Source organism: Schistocerca americana, chromosome 3 (genome assembly GCF_021461395.2).
Source record: "Schistocerca americana isolate TAMUIC-IGC-003095 chromosome 3, iqSchAmer2.1, whole genome shotgun sequence".
Lineage (NCBI taxonomy): Eukaryota > Metazoa > Arthropoda > Insecta > Orthoptera > Acrididae > Schistocerca > Schistocerca americana.
This window is the reverse complement of record NC_060121.1, coordinates 239,480,131-239,493,821: the sequence shown is the minus strand read 5'-3', so window position 1 is coordinate 239,493,821 and position 13,691 is coordinate 239,480,131. Positions and strand designations below refer to the sequence as shown.

General features: G+C 39.4%; 1 protein-coding gene across 2 annotated transcripts in view; it reads right to left on the bottom strand.

Moving 5' to 3' along the window:
• The window catches only part of LOC124605194 (protein Skeletor, isoforms B/C), a 67,370-nt gene that overhangs the window by 11,901 nt on the left and 41,778 nt on the right, over positions 1-13,691 (bottom strand). For both annotated transcript variants that reach the window (XM_047136719.1, XM_047136720.1), the window contains exons 10-11: positions 10,009-10,109; positions 50-304 (exon numbers count right to left, since the gene is read on the bottom strand). In XM_047136719.1, the coding sequence (XP_046992675.1) occupies positions 50-304; positions 10,009-10,109 (356 nt within the window). The remainder of the gene's footprint in view (positions 1-49; positions 305-10,008; positions 10,110-13,691) is intronic.

The following is a 13,691-nucleotide window of genomic DNA, read 5'->3' as shown; positions in this document are numbered from 1 at the left end:
AATGTGACAATCGCATTAAACGTTATGTTGATATAAATCTATTTTTTACCTGTAGTTGGTTTTGGCTGTCCTCTCCTTGTAAATTCTATCCCTGCAAGTACTCTAACTTTCCTCTGTGCCTGTTCACTAAGTCTATCATATCCTCCATGTGGTTCATCGGTTATAATGAATGGATGATATGTCTCTGCACTATGTGGATTGTTGCCTCCATATACGCTAAATGAATATGTCAGACCCCGTCTTAACCACAGCTCAGGAACTAAGTAACCATTGATGTACCACGCTAGTCCAGTTGAAGTCATACCTGGAAGAGGAAAGAACAGTTAAACATAATTCAGCTTTTAAATTTATGAAATGACCAGTGTAACATATGGGAAGTATAAGAAAAAGCCTCTGCTCTAATGAAGACAGCAAATCTTCATGCAGAAGAAAAGTGTAAAACTAATAATGCCATGAATATAAATATACTTTGCAATTAACAACATACAGAATAATGCCAAAAGCTACTTGACTGTGAAAAAAATAAAACTAAAGATGAAAGGTTAAAGCGATAATAACAAAATGAAGAGCAGAGCATATACCAGTGTGAAACCCAGAACTTAGTAGATACCAATTTGAGTTTTGTCTGGCCATTTAGATTTAGGTTCCTACTGTTTCCCTAAACTGATTAAGGCAAATGCCAAGAAAAACCATACCAGCCTAGTTCTCTCCAAGCTTATACTCCATCTACACTGACCTCATCACTTATTGTTAATGGAGCATTAGACACTGATTTTCCTTTCATCCTCAACACTCACTCTCTCTCTCTCTCTCTCTGTCTCTCATTTTCTGTATACACTGACGTTATAGTTTCTTATTTGTGCCATTTTTCTTTTACAAAATGTGCATTAAACTTAGTGACCTTCTTAGTGCTATTAAGAAAGGAAAGAGTATGTGCTAGCACCAAATTCTGCTATCTCCTCTCAGTTAACTCTACAAAACAGTACACTCTATAATCTGTTCACGAGGAGATGAACAAATTCGGAGCAGCATTACTGGTGATTACAATGTCTGTGTTTATACCGTGTTTGTGTCTTCACAATACAAAGACGCTGTTCTGACGATTACAAGTGTGGTAAAAAATAATCATATGGCATTGTTGGCCGGGAGGCCCCATCAGTGAAGTTTGGCTGCCAAGTGCAAGTTTTATTTCAGTCGACACCACATTGGGTGACTTGCATGCCAGTGATGAGGATGAAATGATATATTATGAAATGGATTCACATTTTGTGAATTTGGATTGATGTCAGCTGTTTGCGACACATGAAACTTTGCGCCAGACTGGGACTCAGACCCAGATTTCCCACTTAATGTGAGTGGTCACCTTGATCACATCAGCTAGCTGAGCATGCTTCCAGGACCGATTCAAACTTCCCCATGTCACGGAGTACACAACCTTGACATTCACACATTTCACAATTCCCATATAGGGAGTGACAAATATTTTACTGTCAATTGAACCTGACACAGCATGGATACATTATTGATGGTTAAAATATCTGTGTTTATACAGTGTCTGTATCTTCACATTAAAATGTTCTTTACACATGCCTGTATGTCTGAAGAACATTGTAGTGTGATGCTGCATACACAATATAAACATAGACCTGTAACCATCAATGACGTATCCATGCCTCGATGGAATAAGATGATGATATAATATTTGTCTCCCTGTCCAGGAATAATGAACTGTGCTAGCATAAGGGTTCTGACTATGTGATGTATGAGAGTTTGGATTGGTCCTGGAGGCCTGCTCAGATAGCTGAAGTGGTTAAGGCAACCCCTCGTGATAAATGGGAAATCTAGATTTGAGTCTCAATCAAATTTTCATGTGTCACAAACAGCTGACATCAATGCATAGTCACAAAATGTTAATCTATTTTTAATGTTTACCACAGCTCTAATTGTCAGTGACAGTGCTTGTTCCTTCACACATACATGCATGACTGAGGGACATCGTATTATGAAGTTATAGACACTGTATAAACAGACATTGTCACCATCAATGATGTGTAAATGAGTTATTTTGTATACAACTTATGACATTGGATATGAAAAACTGAATAAGAGAGTAATATTTTGATGAAATACTAATAATGTTCTTCTGCATATCTAATTTTCTTGCTGTTAATGGTTTACCCAGGACATATAATGGAACAGGCTTACAACAGGTTTACAGCTCAATATTAAAAATAAGAATGACTAACAGGTACCAGAAGTATATACCAATGGACATACACTCGATGAAACTATGTTTTGCACATAGAAATTTCTTTGATTGTATTGATCTGCAGACAGGATTGCTAACATGCTTTCACTCAGTGTTGCCCTGTAGCTTTATGTGTTAGTGCAATGCACCTCAGGTAAAAAATAAATAAATAAATTGTTCTACAGCAGTGTGCAGTAAGAACATTTGATAATAAAACACCAGACAACTTTTCAGGGACCTACTACTTAATGGTGTATGTGGTTAACAACTACAGTGAATTTAGGATTAACTGTGCAACTCATAACGACAACAGCAGAAGTGAAAATAATTTCTATATGAATTATGGACTCTACTCAAGAGTTCAAAAGGGAGTTCTACGTTCTGGTGCAAAAGTCTATAATAGGTTACCAGTGGACATCAGGTCGGTCTGACAAATAAGAAACGAGGCAGCTCACACAGCTCACAAGATTAAGGGACTATTTATCATTGTATATTAGCGTACAATTGCCTTCTGACCTTGAACTGTGCCCTGGAGCTGTGACAAGCTTCAACTTGAATCAACTCAGTGGCAATGGTTCAAATGGCTCTGAGCACTATGGGACTTAACTTCTGAGGTCATCAGTCCCCTAGAACTTAGAACTACTTAAACCTAACTAACCTAAGGACATCACACACATCCATGCCCAAGGCAGGATTCGAACCTGCGACCGTAGCAGTGGGAATGGATGAGGACTTTGGTACAGACATTTTCTTGGACTCAGCCAGAAAATGTTTTATATCAGGTCCTACACAACACTGATGCTGCAAATCTGTGTACTTGTCAAATAGAGGGTGTCCCAATAACAATGCACAATTTAAATTGTGCACAGCTTTCGTTCCAGTTGGCTGGCAACACTTGTTATTCCTCAGTTATCATCTACAGGCATAGCCAGTATTGAAAATGAATTGCTTCACCATGACAGAATGCACTGTCTTTGTCAAAATTTATTGAAAATACAGGAAATATTCTCTAGAGACACTTCACAAACTGCATAAAATTTGCTGAAAATTCAGCAAATAACTGAAAAGTTTGTGGAATGTGGTTTAAAAATGAAAAATGACATATCACCAAAATGTGTTTTAAATTACTTTATTTGAACTAATAGTTTCAGACACTGTTCATTTCCAAGTGCATCTAAAAAACATGCAACACGCTATAATAAAAAATAAGAATGAGAGCAAAAACACAAATGTCGTACATGTTTGTATTCTCTTTCTTATTTTTTATTACGAGGTGGTGTTTGTTTTTGCATGCACTGGAAAATGGACAGTGTCTGAAAATAGTAGTGCAGATAAAGTAATTTACAACACAGCCTGGTGGAATAACAACATTTTTCAAATTTATCGAGGTCACGGATGCATGCACCCAGAAGAAAATAGTAAGAGTGGTTTAGTTGTTGATATTAAAGATACCAAAGCAATCTCGTACCACCCAATTTGCTGAGAATATTGCCTCAGTAAATGAGAGTGTAGCACCAAGTCCCTGAATCTCTATTCACTGTCAATCACATAACACTTCAACCAATGATGCACATACAATGAGCCATTTTTTGGTGTGAATTTTGGGCAGGCATGGTGTTTGGGCCTAATTTTCTTCAATAATGCTGTAGATAATGCAATGATGTATGTTATCGCAACACAATACATGAATTTCTTCCATACCAACTGGAGGGGATGGACCTAGGAAACAAGATGATGCCACCTTTCATTATGTACACAAGTCACATTTATTGTTGCAGAAATTTGAGGGTCATGTCATCTCACACAATGGAGACCAGTATTGGCCACAAAGTTTCTGCGACATGACGCCATGTAAACTGAGGGCATCATGCAGAAATGAACCCCAAAATTAGTGAAAATCTCACTAAGAAGAGTAACAGTTCAACATCAAAGTTTTGGCTGGCATTTGTCTGATACTGTTTTCCACATGTAACCACACTGTACACTGATGAGTTCAAAATAAAATTGTTTCAAGTTTCCAAGTAACTTATGTGTTTTATTTAAACATTAAATTGTGCAGTTTTATTGAAATATCCTTTATATATAGTTAATGGTGGTTACCTTCAATGTAGGATTGACTTCAGTCCATAAACATACAAACATCTGCATCCACTTCTCCCACTCCTCAAAACAGATCTGTACATTATTTTTCACAATCTTGCACTATTTTTGTCATTTGCTTTGGTGCAAGCACATACAGAACCAAAATAATTACTCAGAATATTAATAATGACTCAGAATATGGATGCAACAATTTACCCAAACACATTCTGGGTTTACTAGCACAGTAGTTTTTAAGTATACATTAAAAAAGGAAAGTTGTAAAAAGTTAGCTTTTGTGCTATGTTGATGTATCTAATAAAATTTCAAAAATCTTCAACAAATTTGGTAGCGTCAGTCGTACTTAGTCAATGACCGATAAATGGAGTAATTCTGAACAAGCAGTCACTCTGGAAAGATATCACTGACGGAGGAAAACTATCATTGTCAGACATCAAAATATATTTCTATATGTGTTTTAACTTTTCCATTGTTAAGGACATAGTTTTACGTTTTGTACAATGTTAAAATCAATTTATGTCATATACGGCTCTTGTTTTAGCAGAACATTTATTATATCTATGAAAATAATCAATTTTTGAAAATGTAATGTAATTGGATGGACAAAAAACATTCTCGCCAAGCAGCGGCAGTTAGAACTACATACAAAGATACTGAAATTTGCAAGCTTTTGCAGACAGTGGCTACTTTTGGCAGAACTGTTGAAGGAAAAGAAGGTGAGTGAAGGAGAAGGACTGGTTAGGTTTAGCAAATGGAGATAGATCGGAAAAGTCGTCCAGAACCACACGTCAGGGAGGACTGACCGGTCGGTATCAGAAAGACTGACTGTTGGGGACAGCATTGGATGAGATTTGAAAACCTTGAAACCTGAGAGCTTAAAGGTGGAAGATAGGGTAATACGCAAGATAGAGATTAGTGACAAATTATTGCGCATGAGTTAATAAGAGCAGAAAGCCAACTGCATTGTAGGTGGTAGAGGTGGGGGGGGGGGGGGGGGGGGAGGTGGATAGGCAGGTTAGAAAATAAGAGCTACAGAAAACTAAAAGGAAGTGAAGAAAGGAATAGTTACAGAGAAGAAATGCTTAGATTAAGGCCAGGTGGGTGGCGACAACAAAGGACATATTGTAACACCAGTTCCACCTATGGAGATCTGAGAAACTGATGTCTTGGGGAAGAACCCAGATGACATGTGTGACGAAATAGGCACTGAGGTTATGACTGTCGTGTTGTAGAATACGCTCTGCAGTAGGATACTGTGTGTTGCCAGTATACACCCTCTGCCTATGCCCACTCATGCTAACTCATAGCTTGGTGTTAGTTCTGCCAATGTAAAAGGCCAAATAGTATGTACAAAATGGCTAGTATACAACACGTGTCATTTCTGGGTGGCTCTCCCTCTGATAGTATAAGTTTTGCCAGTTACTGGATTGGTATATCCTGATAAGCCAAACTGTTATGACCACAGCTCACCACGACAGTGGATGCCACTTGGTGGCATTGCAGGCATATGTCGTGGTAACAAAAGTATGTAAATGGAGCAGACATGGATGAGGGATCATCCTAGCGAAGATACGGGCTGCAAATGAAGAAATCCATTGAGATAACCAATTTTGACTAAGGGCATATCATTATTACACAGAGCCTGTGAATGAATATCTTGAAAACAGCGAAGCTGGTTGAATGTTAACGTGCTACTGAAGTGAACTCAACCAAAAGAGGTAGAAAGACAGTGAAAATACCGTCAGATGCTAAATGGTTGGATGTCCATGACTCATCATAGAACATAGGGTTTGGAGGCTTATCTGTCCTGAAAAGTAGGATAGATGGTGATCTGTGGCATTTCTACTTAAAGAGCGCAAGTGCTTTGGATCACACTAATCATTGTGCACTGTTGAACATGCAACTCCACTGCAGACCACCCATACGTGTTCACATGTTGACCCAATGACATCATCAATTACAATTGCTGTGGGCATGAGACCATCAGGATTCTACCATCGATCAAAGGAAATATTTTGGATCTTCAAGTCAATTGCATTTTTGGCTACACTAGGTTGATGGTCATCACAAACACCATCATCAAGGTGAACAGTGGTTCAAAACATGCAGCTCGCCACAGAGACAGTCTGGTGGGAGCATTACTGTGGTATGGGAGACATTCTCCTGTACTTCCATGGGACCTGTGGTAATAATTGAAGACATGCTGACAGCTGTGAACCACCTGCATCCCTTCATACTTGATGCCTTCACTGACGGCAATGTCTTCTTTCAGTAGTATAATTGTCCTTGTCTCAGAGCCAAAACCAAGCTACAGTGGTTTGAGGAGCATTATAGTGAACTCACATTGATATCTTGGTGACCAATTTCACTTGAGGTAAATCCTATGGAACCCATCTGGGTCATTATTGGGCACCATCATCACATAAGCAAATCAGCGGTCTGTTATTTATGTGAATTACATGACCTGTGCATAGACCTCTAATGTCACATACCTCCGCAAACCTACCAGAAAACTGCTAGATCCTTGATATGCAGAATCAGTGATGTATTTCATTCCAAAGATGGGCAGAAAAGCTATTAACCAGGTGGTCATAATGTTTTGGCTCATCAATATAGGTGTCGGTAGAAGGACCCATAGGGCAGGTGTTTCAATGAGGTAAGTCAAAGGTATAGGAGACACAGAGTAGAGAAATGTGTGCAAAAGGAGCATAGGGTCTGAAAAGGACATTGCAGAGATTGAATTGGCAACAAAAAAGCTATTCTAGGTGTGGTGGGCAAAATTTCAAACAGAATGGACCTCATTTCAGGGTATGATTCTAGGAAGTCATAGCCTTGTGGAAGTAACTGATTAATACATTCATGACAAGGATCCCTTGTCCACTGGGAGGATAATGATGGAGTCATCAGTTGCTGGCTTCAAAGCACCCACCAAATGTATACCTCCTTTAATTGATCAACACCTGCGATCTATAGTACGCAGACTGTCCTGTATTAAAAACACCAACCATTTCCTAGATTGTCTGTTGTCTGGAATTTGTGTTCCCCACACCTCCATACATACTGCTTGCCACCATCGAAGCCACAGCCCTGTGTACCAACATCTCCAATGTGCATGGTCTGTTTGCTACTGGACATTTCCTCATTTGGCGCCCACCTGATTTCAATCCTATGACACTCTTCCTGCTCACCTTAATCAATTTTGTACCAGGTCCATTCAAAAAATTCCAGAACTTCGTCCACAAAACTTTTCTATGCTTACCTTTTACTTACTGTGCATGATCTCCTTCGATATACTCTCCTCCACAATTGATACACCGCTCCCAATGACAATTCCACTTCCGGAAGTAGTCTTGGTACATTTCTTGCTGGATCACCGAAGTGTCGTCTGCAAATTTTCTTTTATCTCATCTATCATCACAAATCTTCATCCTTTTCAATGGGGTTTTCAACTTTGAAGGAAAAAAAAAAAAAAAAAGTCCGCAGGGGCCAGGTCTGGTGAGTATGGAGGAAGAAACAGCACAGTGATTTCATGTTTTGTGCAATAGTCATGCACCAACAGGGATGAATGTGCGAGTGTGTTATCACGATGCAAGAGCTGTGAATTGTCTCACCACATTTCAAGCCATTTCCTTCCCACATTTTCTCGTAGGCATCACAACATGTCCCAATGGTACCATCAATTGAGAATTTGTCCCTCTGGCATGAATTCATGATGAACTAATCTTTCAAAGTCAAAGAAAACTATCAGCATGGCTTTAACATTTGACTACAACTTACTAAAACCACTCCCTGGAATGGGGTCCATTCTGTCCAACATTTTGCCCACTACACTTAGAATGGCTTTTCATCAGCTCCCTAATCTTCATAATATACTTGTCACACCCTACGTACCTACTGCATCCTTTTCCCTAATGTATGACTTGTACACCTGTGATTGACCCCACTATAAGACTGGCCCTATGCACCCTCCTACCAACACTCATACCAGCCCTGGAACTGGCAAAACATATACTATAAAAGGGAGAGCCACCTGTGTAATGACACATGTTGTGTACCAGTTGTTATGTGAACACTGTTCAGCCTTTTACATTGGCATGACCACCACAAAGTTATCATTTAGGATGAGTGGACATAGGCACAGGGTGTATATTGGTAACACACAACATCCTGTTGCAGAGAATGTCCTGCCTCAGTGCATGTTTTACCACACATGGCATCTAGATTCTTCCCCCAGACATCAGTTTCTCAGAACTCCACAGGCGGGATCTGTCCCCTGTTCCTTTCTTCACTCCCTTTTAGTCTTATATATCTTTTATTATCTGACCTGTCTCCCCACCCCTGCCACTATAATGCACTTGGCTTTCTACTCTTATTAACTCGTACATGACGTTCTGTCAGTAATCTATATTTTGTGTATTACCCCACCTTCCACTTTTAAGCTCTCCGGTTTTAAAATCTCATCTGGTGTTGTCCTCAACAATCAGTGTTTCATTCTCATCCCATACGGTGAGTCGCCCCTGAGCCAGGGCTCTGGGCGACTTTCCCGAACTCTCTCCATTTCCTAAACCTCACCAGTCCTCCTCCTTCACTCCTCTTCCCTCCCCTTCACCTGTTCAGCCAGAAGGAGGAACCCCTGTCTCTGAAAGCTTACACATTTTAGTATCTTTGTATTTATTTTCCCCTGCCGCTGCTTGGTGTGTAGGTTTTTTGTCTATCCCATTGTGGAACATTTATTATGTGTCTAATATCATGTATATAGCTAAATCAATATTTATATAATAGAAGGAAACATTCCACGTGGGAAAAATTATATATAAAAACAAAGATGAGGTGACTTACCGAACGAAAGCGCTAGCAGGTCGATAGACACACAAACAAACACAAACATACACACAAAATTCAAGCTTTCGCAACAAACTGTTGCCTCATCAGGAAAGAGGGAAGGGGAGGGGAAGACGAAAGGAAGTGGGTTTTAAGGGAGAGGGTAAGGAGTCATTCCAATCCCGGGAGCGGAAAGACTTACCTTAGCGGGAAAAAAAGGAAAGGTATACACTCGCACACACGCACATATCCATCCACACATACAGACACAAGCAGACATATTTAAAGACAAAGAGTTTGGGCAGAGATGTCAGTCGAGGCAGAAGTGTAGAGGCAAAGAAGTTGTTGAAATTTTCAAGTTGCCGCCACTCATACCTCACCTGTCTTTCAACAACTTCTTTGCCTCTACACTTCTGCCTCGACTGAAATCTCTGCCCAAACTCTTTGTCTTTAAATATGTCTGCTTGTGTCTGTATGTGTGGATGGATATGTGCGTGTGTGCGAGTGTATACCTTTCCTTTTTTTCCCCCTAAGGTAAGTCTTTCCGCTCCCGGGATTGGAATGACTCCTTACCCTCTCCCTTAAAACCCACTTCCTTTCGTCTTCCCCTCCCATTCCCTCTTTCCTGATGAGGCAACAGTTTGTTGCAAAAGCTTGAATTTTGTGTATATGTTTGTGTTTGTTTGTGTGTCTATCGACCTGCCAGCGCTTTTTTTCGGTAAGTCACCTCATCTTTGTTTTTATATATAAATCAATATTTACCAACACATGAAATAACAGTTTTAAATATGAGAAAGCTATACCTACAAACTAATAAAAAATTACAACAGTACACTTACCAGTGATTCCTTGATAACCTCTTTTACCCCCTGCTGGTCCTAAAATTGCCCTGAATGTCCTGATGGATCTATCAAATATCTGTGCCTTCTCCCAGGGTTCCCTGGAACAATTAAGAAAGTAAAGTCATTAATGAAGTGTCAAAGGCTATTGTGAGTTAAATTAAGGCACAACACGAAATTCATCTTCAACTAGTTCTGTGACTTCTATAATACAAAATTGCACTTGCAGTAGAAGTAACATATCATGCCACACATTAAATTCATTGTTTATCAGACACTGCATCAACTGAGCTGAACTCATTGCATTGTTAACTACCACAAGCAAAAGGCATGTTGTGATACTGCTCTACAGTTTTCACTGTTTTGAATTGGATATACAAACACAGCAATGTTCATCTTTGACAAGCAAGTGCAGAAGGTGTCACTAAATTGTGGAGTGCAAAATTCATGCATTTTGTACATGTATTTATACATTTTTATATATCTATATACAAGTAAGACCATGAATGTTAGAGAAATTTGCATCAAGATCCTAGATTATAACTTCTTACATACAAACTAAACATGGTGTTCGCATCATTTCCCCATTAGCCTTCTTCCCCGTTACCCTTCACTGATTCTATCAAAAGCTTTATGTACTGTGATATGTTACACATATTTGAAAATTTTGGTATGTTTCAAGTAATGCTCAAGACCTAACACATACCAATTATCAACTGTAAACTACACTTAATCTTCCTACAAATTTTGACAGTAGTATCTTCATTCAGTCATTCCCTATAATTCCAGTGTATACAAATGTGATTTTTGAGAATTTTCAGAAGCTTACGAGTGTCACGCATAATGTATTTCACAGCAAATCATTGGCAGTGAGGTACAGTTGTGTATTCTACAAATTTTGGTAGGAGTATCATGTTCAGCAAATAGTTACCCCTTAATTGCAGTGTAGATATATGATTGGTAAACTATTTCCATATATTTTTCTCCTTGACCAGTTTCTTCTTCAAAAGAGGTGTTCAAAAATTATGACTGTGACATTAAAATAGCTGTTACATAGTCAACAGCTATATGCAATATTGTGCTCTGTACATATTACAACTGTCATATCATGCCTATCATCTTCCAGTTAATTTCCACTTCTATCAGAAGTGCATACTGTGTGTGTTTGTTGTAAGTTTCTGCTATTTTAAAGTTTTTTATGTGGTTTTGTTTTAGTGAGAAAACACAAATTCAAAATAGAGTTCCAGGTAGCTTTAGAGAATCAATACATTTTACACCAAGTTTCTCTGTTGTTATAAAATAAGCCATTTTCTTGGATGTTAAAATTTTATTTTTTAAAAGGAACTTGTTATTCTTATAGCAAAACAGATCCTGAAATCAAAAGAGAACCACTGAGGCCAATTTAAAGACATTTATTCTCTGTTCAGACAAACAATTGTTCCCGAGACAATGCAGCTCCACAGTGAACACTTCTCTCAGGAATGAAATGAGTTACTTGCTGTTTGTAACAGCTGGAAATCATACTGACTGCTGCTGAGAAATTGGAATCTACTGTGAATGAGTATGTTAGCCGAACTACTACGTTATATACTACAGATATCAAAGATACCTCGAGTATTATCCTCTCCTGTAAATACTGTCTATTCTTCAGTAAATACAGGACCTGTAACTACTTGTCAACTTGGTTTTGATTGGCATGACAGTGACAGGCCTGGTGGTTCTGTACATGGGTGATGGGGATCACATCCCCCACCCCACTTAGCAAAAGTTGAAGTGTTGTCTCCTACAGACACTAAACTGAGCCAGTGCAACATATTTTACTCACTGGGAAGCCTGTTGTGTCTTGTGACATACGGTAGCAAGTGCAGAAGGTTGTGAGTCTTTTAACCGTCGGTAGTCGGAATGTACAATGTATAATGGTACTCAGGAAAATGGCAAAAAGAAATAATAAGAATCATCTGGGGCACTCGGTGTTTGTACCTGGGGACCCCCAATCAACCAGTTGAAGACACCGTGCTGATGGTCTTTGAAGGAAAAGGGTGTGATCACATGCAGATTGTGGCAAACACTGGAACAAACAATGCCTGTTGCATGGGCTCCAAGGTCATACTTTGATCATTCCAGTGAATGACAGAGAAGGTTGAGAAGACCAGCCTTGCTCACAGATTTCAATGAAACACACAATCTGCAGCATTATCCTCAGATCTGATCATGGCTCCTCTGGTTGTAAGTCAAATAGAACTCCTGAATCAAAGATTATAAAGGTTCTGTGACAAGTTAAGCTGTGAGTTCCTAGTCTAGTGCCATCAGTTTGCAAACTGTAGGATGCCTTAAAATGGTCAGGGGAGTATTACATTTCAGAGGGTGCCACACAGATAGCTAAGAGTATGTGGTGCGCACACACACAAAGGTTTTTTCAAAACACAAGAACCTATATTTGAACCAGTTAATAATGATTACTCTAGATCGCTCTGAAGTGTTGGAGTAACACCCACAGAAATGCCCACCACTCCCAGCCCCCTCCATATGTACCTCTGTCCAAACAGGCCTCAGAAGGGCCAACAGTACCGACTGTCGTGTCGACCTCAGCCAACAGGCATCACTGGCTGCAGATATGGAAGCGCGTGTGGTCAGCACACTGCTCTCCCGACTGTTGTCAGTTCTCATGACCAGAGCCTCTACTTCTCAGTCAAGTAGCCCTTCAATTGATCTCACAAGAACTGAGTGCACCCCACTTGCCAACAGTCCTCGACAGACCCAGATGGTCACCCAGCCAGGTGCTAGCCAAGTCTGACAACGCTTAACTTTGGTGATCTGATGGGAACCAGTATTACCACTGTGGCAAGGTCACTGGCCCCTCTATTTGTGGCAGCATTAAAATCCTAGATATCTACTGCTGAAGCATTCACAACCACTGTTTGAAGCACTTGAAAAAGAGTAGAGCTAACACGATGACAGGCACAGACAGCTGATTAAAACACAAGAATGACAGCTGAGAGTTTTTGGGGTAATCAAAGGCTAATGTGAAATGGAGGTGGGTATTCACTGAAGTGGACAAGCAACTCAAATGCACTGAGACAGAAAACACACACTGCATGCATAGTCATTTGGGAAAGAGTTAGTATCAAGGATTGGCAAAAGCTTTTAACTGAGGCCTTCTGTCTACCACTACACTCACTCCCAAATGTAGCCGAAAACTTTAAAGAAAACCTCAGATCACTAGTACTTATGTTCCCCAATCATTCTGTCATTACTGAAGGAGACTTTAATCCCCCAACACTTAACTGGTATTGTAACCTTTACTTGTCTAGATCAAGAGTTTGTAAAATGATATGACCAGTTTCAATTGTGCTATCAATCACCTTCAGATTATAAAATATCATTACAAAGTGTATCCCATCACATATATTGTCAAGTACTGGGTCATTAAAAGTACTTGATTGTACAACATGTGACATGTTACACTTTGTATATCAATGAAAATAATCAATATCTGAAAATATATTGTAATTGAATTGAAAAAGAATCTATTCATGCAGTGGCAGGAAACACACATATAGAAATATCAAAATCTGCAAGCTTTCGCAGTCAGTGGCTCCTTCTTCTGAGAGAGGAGTTGAAGGGGATGGAAGAGGGGTTCCTCTCACCACTTGGTGAGTAGATTTTTTATCTGCCCTGTAACA